A 20,296-nucleotide genomic window follows, 5' to 3' on the forward strand; every position below is an offset into this window, starting at 1 on the left:
TCCCTTCTTCCTTTCCTCTTCCCTTCAGATACCCAATAGGCTTCTAAGGCTAAAGACACTAGAATGTACTAGACCACTGGAACTTCTTGTTTTGATATTCTTTTGTAATATGTCCTTATAAAAATATATAATAATTCTATTAAGTTTTAAAAAGGTTGTGATGTCTAAAACATAATTCAATGATAGTCCTGATAAGTTTCATTAAATTTTGGTTGCAATTGAAGTGTGTCATTTGCATCCTCAGATACTTTATCCCACAAAATGTTAATGTATTGGTCTCTATCTGGTCTGAAATTATTTAGTATTGTATCAAATATTATCCTCAATAAATAATACAGACTAAAAAATTTGTTATATTACAACCTGTTATGTTCATGAATCATTCCAAGTACATGACCAATTTCATGCAAGACAGTGGCACCTAAAATAATTCTTAGCAAGATGTTTTGTTATAATACAGCCATTGTTTGAACTAAAATTTCTTGCTTAAATTCTGGATTATTTACATTTTTTTAAAATTCCCAAATTTAAAAATGAAAAGATAATGGAATAGTTATTTCTAGCAAACTTATTATACACAGATTTCTCCACATATAAAATCTACATTTATAAGATTAAAACCCTCAGATGCTAGACATAATTTTTCAGTATGGCTGAGAATCAGTATTTATCCACAGGATATTAACCAGTTACGAAGCGATGTGGGAAATATAGTTACCATTATCAGCAAAACATTCTTCAGAGCCAAGTGTTGTATATGGGAAGTTTTGCTTTCCTGTATATATATTAGTATTTCTATACATAAGAAGTATTATATTTCACTAAAGCTTAGCAGTATAAGTAATTATTTTCCCTAGATAAACTTTAATATTTTAGACAAGTAGGCAAATATTACAATACAAAATTTTTTATATATTCTTGTTAGCAAATTGGAAACAAATCTTATACCTAATTGGCCATTTTATTGAATAATATTTTAAAGGAAATTTACCTATTCTTGACTTGCAATGTCTAGTTTTTTTATTGAACACTAAACAGTCCCTTGCATCACAGTTTTTCTTTTCAGCAAAAACAATACAATCTGAGAGTAAATAAGAAAATTATGATTCCTACAATTTGAATGATGAAAATTTAAACCATTTAATCTTTGCTATTTAAATTTTAGTGAAAAAGTAGTGTATTTAAAGTTTATCTTGATTTGTCTATTTAAATTCAAGTGAAGAAGTATTTATTTAAAGTTTTATGTTAATTTTTCTTCAATTGATTGCATTAAAGTTATATGTTATAGACATCTTGACATTTTAGGGAATTAGTAGTAGTAGTAGTAGTAGTAGATTTACTTTCCAATATAATAAAAAAAAGACAATAAAATAATGTACAATGAAATAAGCATAGGTATATTTATAACAGTTAGGGAGTTGAATCCATTTTTATAGAAGCAGAAACATAATCTATGATTATGGTTTGGACCCTCTAAAACTGTAATCTACCCTTCCACTTTCCCCTCTCTTGGTGAAGATATCTTCAACGCCGATACGATTTTTGAAATGTAAGATTCCACTTTTGCCTCTCTTGGTGAAGATATCTTCAACGCCAATACGATTTTTGAAATGTAAGATTCCCCTTTCAATAGAGGCGAAACTAGAATCATGGTTTACATTTTTAATATCTATGTTTCTGTAATCTTCCATTACTTTTTTAACATCGACATAATAGAAATGTACCATACTATTTTAAAATTATGTCAATTATGAATAAAAGCATAGATTTTATATAAGATTTAAACATTTTTGTATATTCTTAATTAAATAAACAAAACATACAAAGAGCCTTTTATAAAAGCTGTTTTGTTTATTTAAAAAAATACTTTTAAAAGTGTATCAAATGAGTAATCAAAATTATTTTAAGAAAGTCGTTTATTAATTAATTCAATTGTATATATTTGTAATTTTTTGTTCAATCTATTTCATCTTAATATTTCCCTAGTAATCTCTCACTGTGTAAGTAAGCACTAAAAGGTTAATTGCTTATCTAATTGTGCATTTTTGTGGTAAATTACTGATCAATTACTGAACAATTTGGTCTGATTTGTGAGTTAAAAGTGGATGGATTAAAGAAATGGACATTTATAGTAAAAGTTGCTTGTATCAGTTGAAGTGAAGAAAAAGAAGGAGGAGTAATAAGGGGGGGGGGAAGTTCTGACACATTTGCGTAAACCTGGTGTATAGGGTTTATCTTTGGACTGAGAGGATAAGTTATTAGAAATAAAATCATTCTTATATGATGAATTTCCCCCAGATTTAAGATTTTTGTATAGGCCTCCAGGTTCCAGAGCTTCAGGCCTCCAGGTGGTCTCTGTACAGAGCTGGATCTTTAAATGTGTAGCCGTTGGCGTGGTTGTAGCTGTAGCCGTAGTCGTCGCCACAGTGCTGCTAATAAAACATGGATTTTTAAATGATTTTACAGAAGTGCAATGCCGGCTATCCTAGAAGTATGGATATCTAAAATCTTTTATGGCCCACCTAAAAATAAATTATTTTCATCAGAGAAATGAAATTATATTTTATACAAAATTACTATTTTAATAACACATTTTAAATGTTTGTAATATTTACATATTATTAAGGGCATGAGCCAATGTAGTTGGTACTACGGCTGGTATGGCCTATATCGTGCCGGGGCACGGCACAGCACGACATTGCACGCCCGGCCAATTGCCCAGCACGGCTGGACAGACAGCCACTACACACAAGACAAAGGGAGAGTCCAATAAATTCAATATAAATAAAAAAATACATTCAATTACTAAAATTTAAAAAATGTAATCATATTCCAACCTTATCAATAATATTGCAGTAATAAATCCCCAAAAGAATTTAATTTAATTTAAGTATATTTATAGTTTTATCATATTAATTTCCTAAAAACTGTCTCTTTATGTAACACAGGCAACATACTTTATTAGTATTACCCAATACCCATACGTGACGGTTCAATATTAACAAATCATTCCATGCCCGTACGTTATTTTATACATCATATAAATAAACTACATCCTAACTTTTATAATTTACTTTTATTTTATTATTTATAAAAACCACAATTAAAATATTTTTATGATAGTTTTTAAATAAAATATTCCATGCCCGTACAATTATTCATACATTCATTTAACAATTATAATTTACGTTTTCAATAGTTTTACGTTAAAATTATCAAAAGCAGCTGTCTTCGTTGCTTTAGCAACGCTTTAGCCACACCAACGGACTGTGGTCACTTTTAGTGTGATTAACCACGCTACGATTACAACTACGCGTTGTCAATATGATTTAAAGATCGCATTTTTTTTTGTGGCCACGATTACGCGTGGTTAATATGATTTAAAGATCGCTATTAGGTTGGTGGCTGTAACTCTGACCACGACTACGGCCACGGCTACGCTTTTAAAGATCCAGCTCAGATAAAAATTAAAAATAAGATTTTTTTGAAGAGTTAAAGGTTAACTTATAAAACAAAATAAGCTTCTTTTTGATTGTTATTCACATATTTGAAGAAAAAAACATACATATAAGCTGACTTCTAACTCTTAAAAAAAATTTTTTTTTTCATTTTTACCTGTAGAGAGACCACCTGGAGGCCTGGAGCTCCGGAACCTGGAGGCCTCTCCAAAATATCTTAAATCTGGGAGAAATTCATCATATAAGAATGATTTTATCCCTAATAACCTATCCTCTCAGTCCAAAGATAAAGCCTATACACCAGGTTTATACAAATGTGTCAGAACTTCACCCACCTCTTAATCCCTTCCTTTTCTTAGACAAAGATTATTTTAAATGTGCATTTATTTCAAACCAACGAAAATTAAAACTGAAGTACAAAATAGAATCCAGAAATTTTGCCTGTCTATTTTGGCTTTCATTGTAGGTGGATTGAATTTATGTAAAGGTAATTCATATCTCAGGATTCTTTAAAACTGTAAAAATAGATTTAAATATATTTCAAATAGCTTAATAAATTAGATTCAATGGCCTTATAGATTTAATCAACTTTGGGATAATGGTAAAGGACGATGGAAAATAACCCTTGCCAAACCATTTTATTTTTAAGAAAAGGTATGATAACCAATCTGCCATTGTCCTATCACTCTCAGATAAAGTTTAACTTTGGCCTATGTTATATGTTATAACACATACTTAAGACTTAAAACTTAATGTAATGAAAAGCTCTCACTTAAAGGGAGTGTGAACGTAAAAATTTCTCATCTGATTATCAAATCTTAACATTTTCTAAGCACATTTCACTACACTGATCAACCAAAAACGTCCTATTAACAAAAATATTTAAAAATAATGCATTGATTTTATGGTATTTTGGGAGGGAAAAAGGAAAAAACAAGGAAAATCTGAACGTTTTCGTTTCTTAAATGTGTCAATCTTAACTTGTCATATACAGTTGAAACAATTGAGTTACTGTTAAGGAATATATTTTGTAATATAAAATTGCCAATTAGTTTTTTTTATAACATAGTAATTAGGTAAAAAAGATCTATCTTAAATTTGTATTATTGACAAAAAAAATACCTCAAAGTCTAAAAAGGGTTGAATCTCATAGGTTATTTAAAATAATGATATCCTTATTTATTGTGTTGGACAATAAATAACCCATTTTGAAGAATTAGTTTACACTTTTATCAGACTGTTTAAAAAGAAATATTGCACCTTTACCATTTACAAAGAAGGCGTCTTAACTTTTTTGCTTTTTATTTAAGATAGCTAGCCGGTTCTTTTAGTAAGTAGTAGATGTAAAATTGTCCATAGAATTTAGATATGCAATCGGTTTTTATGTAGACCTCTTATTTTTGAAGTAATTTAAGTTTTTAAAAAAAATAATTAAGTCGGTTTTAAGGTACGCAACAAAATAAAAAAGAAGAAAATTGCCAGTATGAACAAAAATAGTAAGATCTTTAATTTGACACCTTACTTTTAAAATTCTGTTGAGTAATTATTGAAAAAATCTTTTAGAATCAGAAAAATATTACGAATCCATTCTAAGCAAAATTGAAAAAAAGTAAAAACTTAAAAAAATAAAAATGGCCTAAAATATTATATTTTTACAGGCAATACTTAATTTTAACTATTAAACTAGCCAATCAAAAATCTCAAAAATTGACGAATCAGGAAGCTTCACCTCAAAACTTAACCAATAGAATTAACAAAAAAAAGGATAATGTTCATACAATATATACAATAGATACTACAATAAAAATAGTGATACTTACATAACATGTAAAGAATGAAAAAGTATGAACAAATATGCTTCAGTCTGTTTATAAACTTCAAAACAATGCAGTTAAAAATGCATTATTGTTTCTTGTGTTTAAAAAAATATCTGTTTCAGTGTATGTACATTTGTTTAGGTTTTGTTCAGGTTTTGTTCAAGTCAACCCTTTAAAGCCAAAAATTATGATTCTGAAAAAAAACATATTTTTATTATAGTTTTCTAAAACTTTTTCAATTTTGCTTAGAATAGATTCGTAATATTTTTCTGATTCTAAAGGTATATATGCACCCATATTTTTTATGTCTGTTTGAGAAAATATTTAGGTTTAAAGTTTTTATTAAACCAAGGTTAAAAAAATAGATTTTTTCAATAATTACTCAACAGAATTTTAAAAGTAAGGTGTCAAATTAAAGATCTTATTATTTTTGTTCATACTGGCAATTTTCTTCTTATATTTTGTTGCGTTTTAGTACCTTAAAACTGACTTAATTTTTTTTTTTTAAACTTAAATTACTTCAAAAAAAAAGGTCTACAAAAAAACCAATTGCATATTTGAATTCTATGGACCATTTTACATCTATTACTTACTAAAAGAACCAGCTAGCTATCTTAAATAAAAAGCAAAAAAGTTAAGACGCCTTCTTTGTAATTAAAGGTGGGCGAGAGATGGGCCATCTAAAGTTACTTGGATACTAATAAAATAACCTGTTTCTGCTTTGTTATTGTATTTGGTTTTCAATAAAAAATATTATTTATTTTATCAATTTTTAAGTAACTATACATTGGTTTACAGCAAGGATATTGTTAAAAGAAAGCTTAATCGTTAGGAAAAATAGAGAACTATGTAAAAAAGTTTAGTTTTAGCTATAGAAGGAAAAAAAGACAATTAACTGCACATTTATATAGTCCGGAAATTTTTTCTCCAAACTTGGACATAGTAAAAATCGTCGGAAAAAGCCGTTTTTTAACCCTTACAGCTCGGGCCCCAATTCCCACCTCAATAGATTGGGGGGGGGGGGGCTCCAAGAGCCCCCCCCTCTATCTCGGCTCCTGTTACAGATAAAGACGTAAAATTTTTTTCTGGTGGTTCATGTGTATTTTTAGAGAAAATTACTTTTTCTATTCATAGCCGCCTGGCCGCTCCTTAGCCGCTTTTTAGCGGCCAGCCGCTAAATTTTAAAACAGCTGTAGAGCGGCCAATTTTGCAGCTAGGATGACCAAATTTTAGGACGAACTTTTATTTTTCATAACAAAAAAATTACTTTTTCTGAACATCGCTGAAAAACGGCAAATAACGGAAATCGCCATTTTCGGCGGTTACGGCGGTAAAACGGCGGTTGGCGGCGCCGATTAATATTTTTATCTGTTTGTTGTTGCTTAAGGATTTACCAAAAAAAAATTATAGGTCTCTAGCTGTAATAGAAGCCACGATATTCATGATATATGTCTGTAGTAAAAGCCGGACAAAAATCGGTCACAAAGTCGGTCAGGGAGCGGTCAAACGGTCATAACACCACTTTTCTCAGAAGGTCATTGATATCTAAGTATTCACCAAAAAAATTTTAGGTTTCTACCTTATACACAAAAGTCATAATGTAGAAATTAAGATTTACTTATAATTTTTTTCTAAATTTGGTGCTACCCAACCGACTTTGACCGGACACCACGACCGACACAGACCAGATATCCTAATAAAATCAACTCTTGCCGACGTATAATTACTAAACTTAAAAAGTCATGAAGTCACAGCACTCCATCTTACCTACAAAAAAAATGAGATTGAAAAAACTAGAGGGGGGGGGGGCTCTTGGAGCCCCCCCCCCCCCCGATCTGTAAGGGTTAAGGAAACGAGAGACAGTTTTGCCCTATATTTGAGATTATATTAATGAGAAGATGTTAAGGTTTGATAATCTGATGAGAAATTTTCTCGTTCACAGTCCCTTTAAGCAAAGCTAACAAATAAAATTATGAAACATATCAGGGATATAAAGAGATAAGACAATGGCCGATAAATTAATGCACATCCATAATGATGACGCTCTAAATAACCTCTTCTGTAGATTAAAATTAGTGGTTCCAACGTTTATAAACACAATTTAATCAACCAATCAAAATTCAGTAAAAATCCCCAAAGCCAATGAATAAGAAAACGTTGTTGTAAAACTTTGTGTACTATTGTAATAAGCAGTCAGTTGTCTCCTCCCTCTCTGGATATGAATACTAAGAAAGAATAAAATGCGATGGTACTCTACAATTCACTTTTCTGCCTGTCCGTCATTCTGTCCATGATTTTTTATGATTTTCCAGTATGGCTTCGAAACCAATTAATATCCGCTGGATCAGACCCGTCTAATCCATACTTGAAACCATTTATTGTATATTATTATAGACATTTTTCTACAAATAGTAAAGTAAAAAGTTGTAATGAACACCAGTTTTGTTAGACTGGGCCTTCGCCCCTTCAGGACTAACAAAACTGGAAAAACAGAAGCAATAAACAACTAATCTTGGCTGTTTAGTTTTGACAATGCCAGTTTTCATCAACCAATTAAGGGTACTACTGAAATTTAAACCCTCCCTTATTAGAGGCATAAGACATAGTTATAGAAACCTGCAAACCATAAGAATGATTTTTTAGACATACATATAGACTTCTACCAACCCTTTTTGTAGAAAACGTCGCTTAGAAGAAATAACATTTTGTATGTATCTTATCAATTTATATTGTTATAACTCTTAATATAAAAAGCTTCGTCAAATGTTTTAAATGGACATTCAGAACTTTCTGATAACGATTACAGGGTGCTACTGTCCTTCTCATTCTGTTTTCTCATGTTATTATAGACAGAATTTATTTAATTTTTTGTCCATTTTTCCCTCCCTGTAGACAACTTTTATTGTACCCAGGGAGGTAGGGAACATTGGACTGAAATTACCTTCTTAGCTGGTCCAAAACCTCTAGGTACTTTAATTCAAGTTTATCGACACCAGGGATCTGATGGGTTTAAGACAATAGCCGATAAATGGATGTACATTCCCAAAAATACCCCTACTGTAATTTGCCATCAGTGGTTGAAACGTTTCGACACTATACTAAATAAACTAACCAATTAAAATTCAGTAAAAGTCCCCAAAGATGTTAGGCAAACAAAAATGAAAACGTTATTGTAAAACTTTGGGAACTAGCATAGAGAGAGGTGGACAATGGACTGTTTATTACACTAGTCCCCAAAGTTTTATGATAACGTTTTCTTATTGGCTGGTTTAACAACTTTGGGGACTTTTATTGGATTTGGAATGGTATTGTTATTAATTACTAGCAGCTTCGCCCATAGCCTCTAGGAGCTTTGCCCCATGAGGTGCTGCGCCCATAATTTATGAGCATCACCAGAATATTTTTTTTTGGGGGGGGGAATTTTAATTTTTTGGGGGTTGGGGTTGTCCCACCCCCCAAGAAAATAGCTTAAAACCACAACAGGACCAATAGGTATATACCCTGAAGAGTAGAATCTGATCGGTTCAGTTGTTACTGAGATCTTAAGGGACAGCTGGATGGACGGACAGACAGACTGAAAGACATTGTTCTATTTTGTATTATAGATATTAGATCAAAATTCAGTAAAAGTCCCCAAAGTTGTTAAGCCAACAAATAAGATAATTTATGTTTTGAGATTTCTAATATAAAATTTACTTTAAGATAAACATTTTCTGAAAAAATTGTTCTAGCTTCAAAAATAAGGAAATTACATCCATTTAACATTTTAATCAACCTTAAAAAGAAAGTTGTTAAATGAAAGGGTGAAGTAAGCGAAAAATGACTTTGTCTTAATTAAAGTCGGAAATTTATTATTTAACAGGGAACATGCACAATTTTTTTTTGCCATCTAACTCTAATAGGAGCTGAGATGATATGTGGGGGGGGGGCGTTGAACTATTAAGGTCCGGAAATGGGCCTGATTGTTAAGTGTTAGCAACCTTTATTTTTAGGTCCTTTTTTTCTTATAAACTTTAAACTAATAAAAATATAAAAAAAAATAACTAATATGTACCATTTCTACTATGTCAATTTAAATATATGATATGTTATCTTGAATGTATTATTCCAGTTTTGTCTCTATTGAAAGTAGAATGATACATTACTATTATGTCGATATAAATAAGGAAATCAATGTTTATGATTACGCTGATATGTAAACATGAATGTATGATTCCAGTTTCGCCTCTATTGAAAGTGGAATCTTACATTTCAAAAATCGTATCGGCGTTGAAGATATCTTCACCAAGAGAGGGGAAAGTGGAAGGGTAGATTACAGTTTTAGAGGGTCGAAACCATAATCATAGATTATGTTTCTGCTTCTATAAAAATGGATTCAACTCCCTAACTGTATAACTAGAAATGCCTGGATGTACCATCCAGGTTTAGATAAATTAGTGAAAATAATTGTTTCCTTCTGTTATGATACATTATTAATATTGATTCTTATAAAAATCATCATCCTGAAACATTGAAGTCGTACGCAGACATACGCAATGTTAGAAAGGTGACGCAAATTTCAGATCTCAGTATTCATGATTTGAGAAAAATTCATCTCTATATCATAGCAAATTAGATAATCCTGAAAGCATTGCTTAAATATTATGGAGAAAATAAGTAAATCAAATTTAAAAAAATAGTATCTGAAATTTGAGCTAATCTTCCAACATTGTGTATGACCTCATGCAACTTTGGGAAATGGCATTTTATAACTGTCCATCATTTTAAAGGATTTTAAGGGGGTTGGGTGGGTTTTAAATATACAACAATAAATACCTTTATAGATATACATTATACATTCTCCTATTATTGTTTCTAACAAAAAAATAAACTTTTGTCTAAATATAGGAAGTCTGCACAACACAATGAATTGTCTTTTATTTACAAAAAAGTGATTTTTAAATATACAAAACTAAACTCTCCATAACTTGCCCAGTTATGTATTAATATCTTCAGAATGTTTAAGTATTTGATAGATTGACTTAAATGAATCTTATTATGGAGTCAAAATCAATTTTTTTTTATTTACAAAGATGTCTACTAAAAGTAATTTTATTCTTTATACTATAAAAAAAATTAAATATTATATTATTTTAGGAATTATTTTTATTGCTTCTCCACGCAACAAAAGGAAAATTTGTCTACAAACAAATCTTGTTGCAATTTAAAATATGTTTAAATTTCCACCACAAATGTAACATACGTTATGGCTGAGTGGACTATGGCGTTATTTAAATTTTTTCTCTTCATATCTAATTCATATCTTAAAACTCCGGATCGACTCTGCTTAAGAAAAAATGTGATTCAAATCAGGTTTTTCAGATATTTTATTCAATATATATAAATTTTTCATTAAAATGCTAATATCATAGGAAACCCAGCAGCCATGAAAATGCAACATGCAAAATTTAAACTGTTATAATTAAATTTAGAATATCAACTTTTCAAGTAATGGTGAATTTTTCTCAAATCATGAAAACTGAAATCTGAATTTGCGTCACCCTTCAACATTGCATATGACTGCGTATGACTTCTATACGACATCTATAAAATCCATCATAAAATATAAATATTAACATAATCATAGAAAAACATATTTTCTGTATATGCATTAAAGCATTTTGCTTCCAAGCTTCTATATTAGTATTTTTAACTATTACCTTAAAATTTGGGTGAAAATTCCTTTCCTAAATAGCGCACGGGTTAACATGCTAGTTTGTCATCCTTAAAATCCAGGTTCTAGCCTTCCTAGGTTACACATTTTTATCTAAAATTCCATTGACAACAAATTAATCTTTCCTTATTACATATTAATTTCACGAATCGATTAATTCATTTATAAATAAAAAATATTTCAAGGGGGGTGGAGAGGGGGAAGTAATATAATAGTTATTTAACATCGTATCATTAACTATTATTATACTACTATACTATATTTGTTATTTTTTTTATTTGTAAGTTTTTTTTCCAAATAATTAGTTTTACAATTTATTACTTCATAAATCAACCCATATCAGTTCCTTTCACATAGCTTTTAAAACTTTTGAAATACGAAAAAATTGGTTTGATTAAACTTCTTGGGGCGAAGCCGCTAGTTTATAAAATATGGAAGTGTATTTTCAATGCTTGATATGTACTCGATATGGGAAAGCACCCTAAACCTCACTTGCTTAGTTATTATTAAATATATTTTTTACGCGAAGCACCTCTATAATTAGAAATGTCCGTCTGATGGTAAAACATAATTCTTCATCTGCTATTAAAGATAGACGGCTTTAATTTTAAATTAAAAATGTATTTTTTCCCCTTTATATGCCGTCGGTCTGTCAGTATAGCTTTTAGTATTTCCAGGGAAGACTTTATTATCTTATCTTCTATTCAAGTTTTATATGATTTACAACATACAACAATAAATAACTAATAAAAATATTTTTATTTGTAAATATATTGTCAATTTGATTTCAATGTCTTATTCTTAATATCTAATCCACTTAACTGATTGGGTTCTCTATTTTATATAAACTTAACATCGGTCCCGTAATGGTTTTAGGCTATTTAATTTTTAGATTTAAGTCTTGGGATGGGTTTAAGCTTTTTTTCTAGTCCGTAGATAATAAAGGGGCAAACGCTAATAATATATAAAGTTTTTTTGTCTGAAGGTTAAAATCTCAATAACTACTAAAGCGATTGGGTTCTCAATTTTAGGTAAGCTTCAAATAGGTCCCATGAGGGCATTAGGCTATTTCAGTTTTAGATGGTTTTAAGCTATTTTTTCTAGCCTGTTTCTGCCCCTTTGATTACAGAGCCCCTGGATGCTAGGTACGCATCCGCTAAGTATGCATTTTTTTATTCAGAATTAGAAATATGGATTTTGTTAAAATTTCCCTGACAATTCCTATGCCCTTTTTTTTTGGGGGGGGGGGGGCGGGGGGTTCACCGTATATTCACAGGGGAAATATTAGAAAATGAATATAAATATATCAACTTGCACATAAAGATTACTTCAAGTTCAACTACTTACGTTAGAATTTCTGTCCGGCTGATTTTAGTTATTTATTTTATAATAAAAGCCTTTGATACTATGAACGTAATAACATTCTGCCTTAGCGTTTTCTTTTTTTTTAAACCTCTCTCTCACACTTGCTTTTTCTTCCATTTTTCTTTTGATTTTTTATTTAATCTTCAGATACGTATTTATAATAATGCTTTTTTCATTCTTTCAAAATGCAATTTGAATTATGGAATTTATTTTCCAATATATATTTTTTTATATAACCGTCACAAAAGGGTTAAAATGTTATTATTTTTTGTTTGTAAATCTGAACACATTAAAAGTGGCGCTAGAATCAATTTATTTTAAAACTAAGTTTTCTTAAATTTACTATATTATGAATTTAAATTTTCTGTTTTAAGAATAGTAATTAGATACTTCAACATTATGTAAATAGCAACATGAAATAAAAAAGATGAATTCATTCTTAATAAAGTAAAATATTGGGTCTTATCGTTCTGGGCAATGAGAGTTTATTATGGATTATTGGAGCACTATGAGTTTTAAACATTTATCCTTTGGAAGACTTGAGCTCATATATAGACATTTATTTCCTATATAGATCTGACATGGATCTTGAAGCAATAATGCAGGCCGTTTTGTAAATGTTAAAAATTGGAAGAATCTATTAAATAAAAGTTATCGCAAATATACTTAGTAAATAAAATAATTTTATATTTGTGTTGCTTCTGTATTTACATTGGCAGCTAAGATGTCGCGTGAGCGGTGTTGTCTCTAGCTGTTGAAAAAACACTTCTTTGGTTACTGAAGCAAGAAGATGTACATATGTACATTTATATCAGGTCCTGTTTTCCCGTGTGCAACTTTGTAGTTCCCCCCTTTTTTATACTCTTGAATTGTGTATTGAAAAAAAGTTAGGTACTGAAAACCTTTCTGAAAAAGAAATAAATATAAAAGAAAATTAAAAATTAAAAAAAAAAAAAATCTATTACATTTTTTATAGGTTTAGATGACATACAGGGCATAGTAGTCTTGAACATTCAATATTAATAGATTCAATAAGATGTGCTTTAAGTTTATTTTTAAATTGAATTTTACTGGCCAAATTTTTGATAATATGGCAATCAAAATCATTCCAAATTATAGGAAAATTACAGTATGGCAATCTTTTTAGAAGCCCAGTTCTAAATCTAGGAATTCTATAATCAAAATTGTTTCTTAATTGATAATTGTTATTGAATTCTGCATTAGTTTCCCAAGTGTTTGAAAAGGATCTAGGTAAATTATTCATTTTATAATTATGCATAAATTGCAATTGAAAATATTTAACAAGCAAATCAAATGGTAAAATATTTAGCATTTTAAACATTGGCGCAGTATGAGCATTATACTTAGAGTTCATGATACATCTAATGGCCATTTTTTGCTTTGTTATAATCGGTGTTAAGTTGGCAGAGGCAGCAGTAGAATAAATGAGAATTCCATACACAAGATGGCTATGAAATAGTGAATGATATAGAGAAATCATAGATGTTTTATCAAGTATGTTTTTGATCTTCTAAGAATAAACAATACTTTGGAGAGCTTAAGACTCAATTGATCAATGTGATATTTAAAATTTAAAGTTGGATCAAAGTATATACCAAGAAATTTAATGGCAGGAATTTCACTAGAATTATTAACATAATCAAGTTTTTTACTAGAGCATCATTGTAATTTGTACAATCAGGATCATTTTCATCTATAACAAGGTTGATATCATCCCAAGGAATATTTTGTCCTGGGTGTGGAAAATAGTAAATTTAGTTTTTACAGGATGTAAAGACATTCCATTAGCCCGAAACCATTGAGAAATTTTTCGAAGTTCATTGTTTACAAAATTGACAAGGTCATTAAGATTTTTTCTGAAGCAAGAATAGTTGTGTCATCACAGAATAATAACATTGATAGTAAAGTTGATCTTGGAAGATCATTAAAGAAGATCAAGAATAATATAGGGCCTAAAATACTTCCTTGTGGTACACCACTATCAACTATGAGTAAGGAAGATTTGTCTTGGCCTATTTGAACAAATTGTTGAAGTTAGTCAAGTAGTTTTGGAACCATGTTAAAATGTTTCCATTAATACCTATTTTGCTTAGCTTATTTATTAACAATCTTATTAGAACCATGTCAAATGCTTTGGTTAAGTCACAAAATATTCCAATGGTAAACTCCTTATTACTAATAGCTTCATTGATTTTATTAAGTAAATGAATCATGGGATGGATTGTTGAGTGATTTTTTTGAAATCCAAACTGGTTTTTGTCTATTATGTTATTAGACAATAAATAAACTACTGAGATGATTACATACAATTTTTTCTAGTAATTTACCAAATCTTTTAAATTTATTTAGCCCTCATATAAGAAATTTCAATTTTAAATTACAACAGCTAAAAGCAAAAAATAATCTTATTTTGGGCTCATCATTTGAATGCAAGAAATTGATTATTTTTTTACAATTAGAAACAATTCTATTCATAGTCAAAATCTCTCTAAAAATATTAAGTTTATCTTCTGTGACTAAGTATTAAAACCTGGTGGGTGAATTGAGGATTTTTACTTTTTGCCAGTAAAAATATGAGTGCTGGAATAGTTATTTATCATATTTTCGTAATATTGTGAATGCTAGAAAGGATATTAAAATTATTTCAACAATTTTGGTCATGTGATCAAAATTTGAATTTTCCTTCTACTATTGCCCCCTCTGGGGGCGAAGTAGGTGGAAATTTAAATTTTTGTCACTTGACCTTAATATTGGTGAAATAATTTTGAATGACCTTTCTTGTATAAGCAATATTAATAAAATATGATACTTGGTTTTGTCTCATTCTCTATCTTTTTCTTAAATTCAAAAAAGTCTATCAAAAAATTTACATCATCTAAGGGTGAACAATAAATATCTATGTCTATTTTTCTCTATATTTCTTCCCCCTCCCCCCTCCCTCACTTTTCTGTCTATTTCCTTCTCTCTCTCCTCCTCTTTTGTACGTTCATTTATACAATAGAGATAACCTAGAGACAGCACAAGGGAATTTTGTTTACATTATGTATCAGCTATAAATTGTTGAATATCTTAGGTTAAAGCTTTCCTTGGGTGAAATATTTGAAGAAAATATTTCTTCCATCATATAATGTAAAGCGTATGACACAACATATAATAAGTTAGTTATAAATGATTTAATTTCTTATAATAAAGTTATCTTTCTAAAAATTATATCATTGCAAAATTTAGTTGCAAATAATGTTGCCTATAGTGCTGTATTTCATATACAACAAAAAGTGAACAAAGGTTTCTTTTTAAGAAAAAAATGGGGTCAGATTGACCATCTATGTCTAATGTTTATACCCACATCAAATATTAAATTATAACAATGTACAGTAGAGTGGATCAATTTTGGACATTGAATTTGTAATCAACATCTACAGTTTAAACGTCATATAAGAAACCTAAATATAAAAAATTGATTTTGTCCTTGAGGGGAAATGGGGGGAAGGTGTTTCCATGCATTAAAAATTTTAGAAGTTTATTCTGGTGGTGCAACTTTTTTTCTTTCAAAGTATTGCTTTATGCATCTTTTTGAATTTGTCTTGTTGATTAATATAAGAATATCAAATTGGTTTTAAATAATATTCATCCAAGCATGAAAAATCTTAAATTAAATGTAAAATCTCTTGGTTTTTAAATTTATTTATGGATTTTTCTTGCTAGGATCAATAGTTTTAAAAACAGATTTTTTATTCTTATTCTACTCTTCAAGACAAAATTGGGAAGGTGCATAAAGCTATACTTTGAAAGAAAAATAATTGCCCCCCCCCAAAAAAAAAAAAAAAAATTCTACCCACAAGTGTCTTTCCCAAAGTTTACATGCATCAGCGAGCCTCCCCATTATCCAAAATATTTTTTTTTTCATTTTTTGGTCTCTTATATGATGAAGTGTATGTAGCACATTTAAAATTAGAAAATCATTGAAAATCAAGCCACTCTAATGTACAGCATTTAATTCTTCAATTCCACAGTACAAAATTATTCCTGTATTTAAATTTAACATATCATATAGGAAAAAATATTCTTGTATTTAAAATTAAAAATCATGTTGGAATTTTTTTTACAATTTTTAAATTTTTTAATAATGTACAGCAAATTATTTCCTTTTTATCTCATGTTTTAAAATTTATAAGATAGTTAGAATAATTACAGAAATAATGAAAGTTTTAAAGAAGAGAGCGTCAGGGGGGGGGGTCGAGGGGGGTTTCCCCCCTCAGGAGAGGGGGGGTTGAGGGGGGTCTCCCCCCTCAGAAAAAGCTTGGGCTTAAATCTTCAACAAATAAAGAAAACAAAATTATTTTAAAAATTTCTTTTTTATGTTAAATATTATTATTTTTGTGACACTTGATTTTGAATGACAAAAAATGTTGAAATAAATATTACCCACTGTATGAAATGTTAAATTAGAAATCAATAATGATGTTGGAAAATTTATTCTCATTTTATACTCTGAAAAAAGGAATTGACAAAAAATAATAATTTTTATTCCAAACTTTTAAAACAGCATGCCTATTTCTTATTGGTTGACACTCGAATTAAAATAAAATAATGAATATTATTTCAAGACCAGAAATAAATTTGAAATAAATAATTTTCTTTCCCCTATATTTTTTATTCCAAAATGCCAAGAATTAATTTTGAAATAAAATAATTTTCTTTCCAATATTTTTATTCCTTTTCCTTATTGGACGTCATTTTATGTCCAATGAGAGACTAGTGTTTAAATATTTTAAAGCTTATTACAGCATTTATTTTGAATATGATAATAGCAACATTCTTACATTAAATGTGATAAAAATTTTAAAGATTTTCAACCCTTAACATTTTAAGATATCTACAACTTTTTTATTATTAAAGTTGAATATTTCAAATTTTGGGTATTGATTCTACTTTTGGCAGTAATCCAGATGTTAGAGGATTGCATTTCCTGCACACTTCATTTAAGGAGTTGTAGGAGCTAAGAATAAAAGATTTTACCTGGAGATAACTGGTTTTCAATAGTTTCTATTGCTTTTCTAACCATATTTTTCTCCTCATCGGAATACCTAACACAAGAAAGATTATTTTCATGCATTATATAATTTGATTTCAGACAGTAAACAAAAAATAGATACTTTTAACATTTACCACTTAATTTAAGTTTATTTGATTAAAATTTTGTGTATTACAAGACACTTAACACTTCTGTGAAGGGTGTGTTGCATGTACACCGAGCTAAAATATTTCAATCTAAAGAAGTTGTATCAACTTTTTTTTTTATAGCTAGCCGGTTCTTTTAGTAAGTAGTAGATGTAAAATTTTTCATAGAATTCAGATATGCAATCGGTTTTTTTGTAGACCTCTTATTTTTTAAGTAATTTAAGTTTTTTAAAAAAATAATTAAGTCGGTTTTAAGGTACTAAAACGCAACAAAATAAAAGAAGAAAATGGCCAGTAAGAACAAAAATAGTAAGATCTTTAATTTGACACCTTACTTTTAAAATTCTGTTGAGTAATTATTGAAAAAATCTATTTTTTTAACCTCGGTATAATAAAAACTTTAGACCTAAATATTTTCTCAAACAGACATAAAAAACATGGGTTCATATATACCTTCAGAATCAGAAAAATATTACGAATCCATTGTAAGCAAAATTGAAAAAAATTTAAAAATTTAAAAATTAAAGAAATGGCCAATTATTTTTTTTGTTCAGACAACACTATTGTCTTCCCTTTTTTACCCCCTCTTTACCCCCTCTTTACCCCCTTCCCATTTTTATACTCAATTGAAGAATTAAGACGTTGCCTGTACAATATAATATGATATTTTCATATAATTCCTTTTATTGTAGTTTATATACTATATTGTAAACTTTTTTTTTCAATTTTGCTTACAATGGATTCGTAATATTTTTCTGATTCTGAAGGTATATATGAACCCATATTTTTTTATTTGTGAAATAATAAAATTAAGTTCAAAGTTTTTATTCTCGTGGGTTAAAAAAAATCGATTTTTTCAATAATTACCTGACAGAATTGAAAAAGTAAGGTGTCAAATTAAAGATCTTACTATTTTTGTTCATAATGACCATTTTCTTTCTTTTTTTTGTTGCATTTTAGTACCTTAAAATCGACTTAATTTTTTTTTTTTTAAACTTAAATTACTTAAAAAATAAGAGGTCTACAAAAAAACCGATTGCATATCTGAATTCTATGAAAAATTTTACATCTACTACTTACTAAAAGAACCGGCTAGCTATAAAAAAAATAGTTGATACACCTTCTTTAAAAGTTTAAAACCCTCCCCCAACTTACCCCCCCCCCCCACTCCATGAAAATAATTTGTTTTGTTCCCAAAGGCCTTTGCTTAATGAGAAAGCTGAATTAATACCTTTCTCCTTCTGAGTCAAATTTGTATTTAATAATTCCTCCATTCCAGAGCTTATTTTTGTTACTAAAATAACTTGAGTTAGTCAATTGTGCTTTAAAACAAGGATTAAAACATTCATAAGTAGCCATGCACATGGATTTACAAATAAACTATAGACCAATGTTTGGTCCTAAAAATAAGAAGAAGATTAAGTTTGAGAAGGGACATAAGTAAATATTAAAGATGGAATCACGAAACCTGCATAAAACATATGTCTTTTGTTGCGAAAGCAACAGACTGGTTGAATGTCAAAGTAAATTGTAAACTGCATACGTTTTTTTTTTAAATAGATAATTTGGAGATAGACTTATGGACATACAATTATTATATATCTTCCCTACCAATAAAGTTACTAATTTATTTACTAATGTTTTTCCAGTATGTCTTCAAAACCATTAACATCTAATGGCTAAGAACCGGTTCTCAGTCAGAAAAAAAACACATGTATAGCATCGTATAATAGACAATTTTCCACGAATATTAAAATACAAATAATAAAATAATACTAGTTTTGTTAGTCTGGGTCTTTCGACCTTCGTAGCTATCAATACTGGTTTTAATCTTTATTTTAATTCTGCATAAAGCTGTCTATAATACGATGCGATAAATAACTATTAATGGTATCAAATTATTGATATTGTTAACCTGACAAAACTATATCCAACAAGATCGTCATCAGAGTAATCTCCACCATCTAATTTTAGAAAGTTATGTAAATTGACTAGTGACTGTGCCCATAGAATCTTTAAGGCTAGCTTATACCAACAAAAAAAATTATTAAGAAAAAAAAATATTAATCCAAATTGTTTTTGGGGTAGGATTTCTTTTGATTCATAATCAGATAAAAATTCACATTATGTTAAAAAAGTCAGTATTTAAATGCAAAATAACATTTTTTAAAGTTAGGTTTATCTATGTAGAAATAAATTTATTTTTATTGACTTAAATTTTGACTTACCATACTGTCCATAAACAATCGATAAGAAATAACCGAACAAAAGAAGAAATACGTTGCGCATCTTTTTATAGTCTGTAAAATAATATCTTGCCATCATCTCTTAATACATTTTTATGATTAGTTTTTAATAAAACTAGCGGCTACTCCCCTAGAGGCCTCTAAGAGGGGAGAAGGGTTATATTTTAGTTTCAAAAATAAAAAAAATATACTTAAAAATTAAAAGTGGGGGGTGGAATTTTTTCTAGGGGTGAGGTTTAGGAGGGAGGTTGTGCTCACCCCTAAAATAGCCACAAACCTTCAAAGGACAAAAAACTACATTGAAGAGGAGAACCATATCGATTCTGCGGTTAGTGAGATCCTTCGCTACAGAAAAAAAACTTACTACTTTATACAATAGGATGATTATTTAGATCTACAGATACAGCTAGCCGTAGTTCTGACACTATATAAGTGTTAATGTCCATTTGTCCTACCGTTTCAGTGCGTTGCTTTTATGGATGTTGTCATCCTTGT

At 29.2% G+C, this 20,296-nt stretch overlaps 1 protein-coding gene across 1 annotated transcript; it reads right to left on the reverse strand.

Annotated features, from left to right (window-relative positions):
• Positions 1-164: 164 nt before the first annotated feature.
• Positions 165-19,851, reverse strand: LOC145326949 (zinc metalloproteinase nas-8-like). The gene is made up of 8 exons (XM_080170398.1): positions 19,784-19,851; positions 19,471-19,519; positions 18,787-18,849; positions 17,394-17,461; positions 992-1,081; positions 719-775; positions 364-421; positions 165-288 (listed from the first exon to the last, which is right to left on the reverse strand). The coding sequence occupies exons 1-8, from the start codon at positions 19,842-19,844 to the stop codon at positions 177-179; spliced, it is 558 nt and encodes a 185-aa protein (XP_080026524.1). The 5' UTR covers positions 19,845-19,851; the 3' UTR covers positions 165-176.
• Between the last annotated feature and the right edge of the window lie 445 nt (positions 19,852-20,296).

The sequence above is a fragment of the Acartia tonsa genome, chromosome 8 (genome assembly GCF_053477335.1).
Source record: "Acartia tonsa isolate MP-2025a chromosome 8, ASM5347733v1, whole genome shotgun sequence".
NCBI classification, from domain to species: domain Eukaryota; kingdom Metazoa; phylum Arthropoda; class Copepoda; order Calanoida; family Acartiidae; genus Acartia; species Acartia tonsa.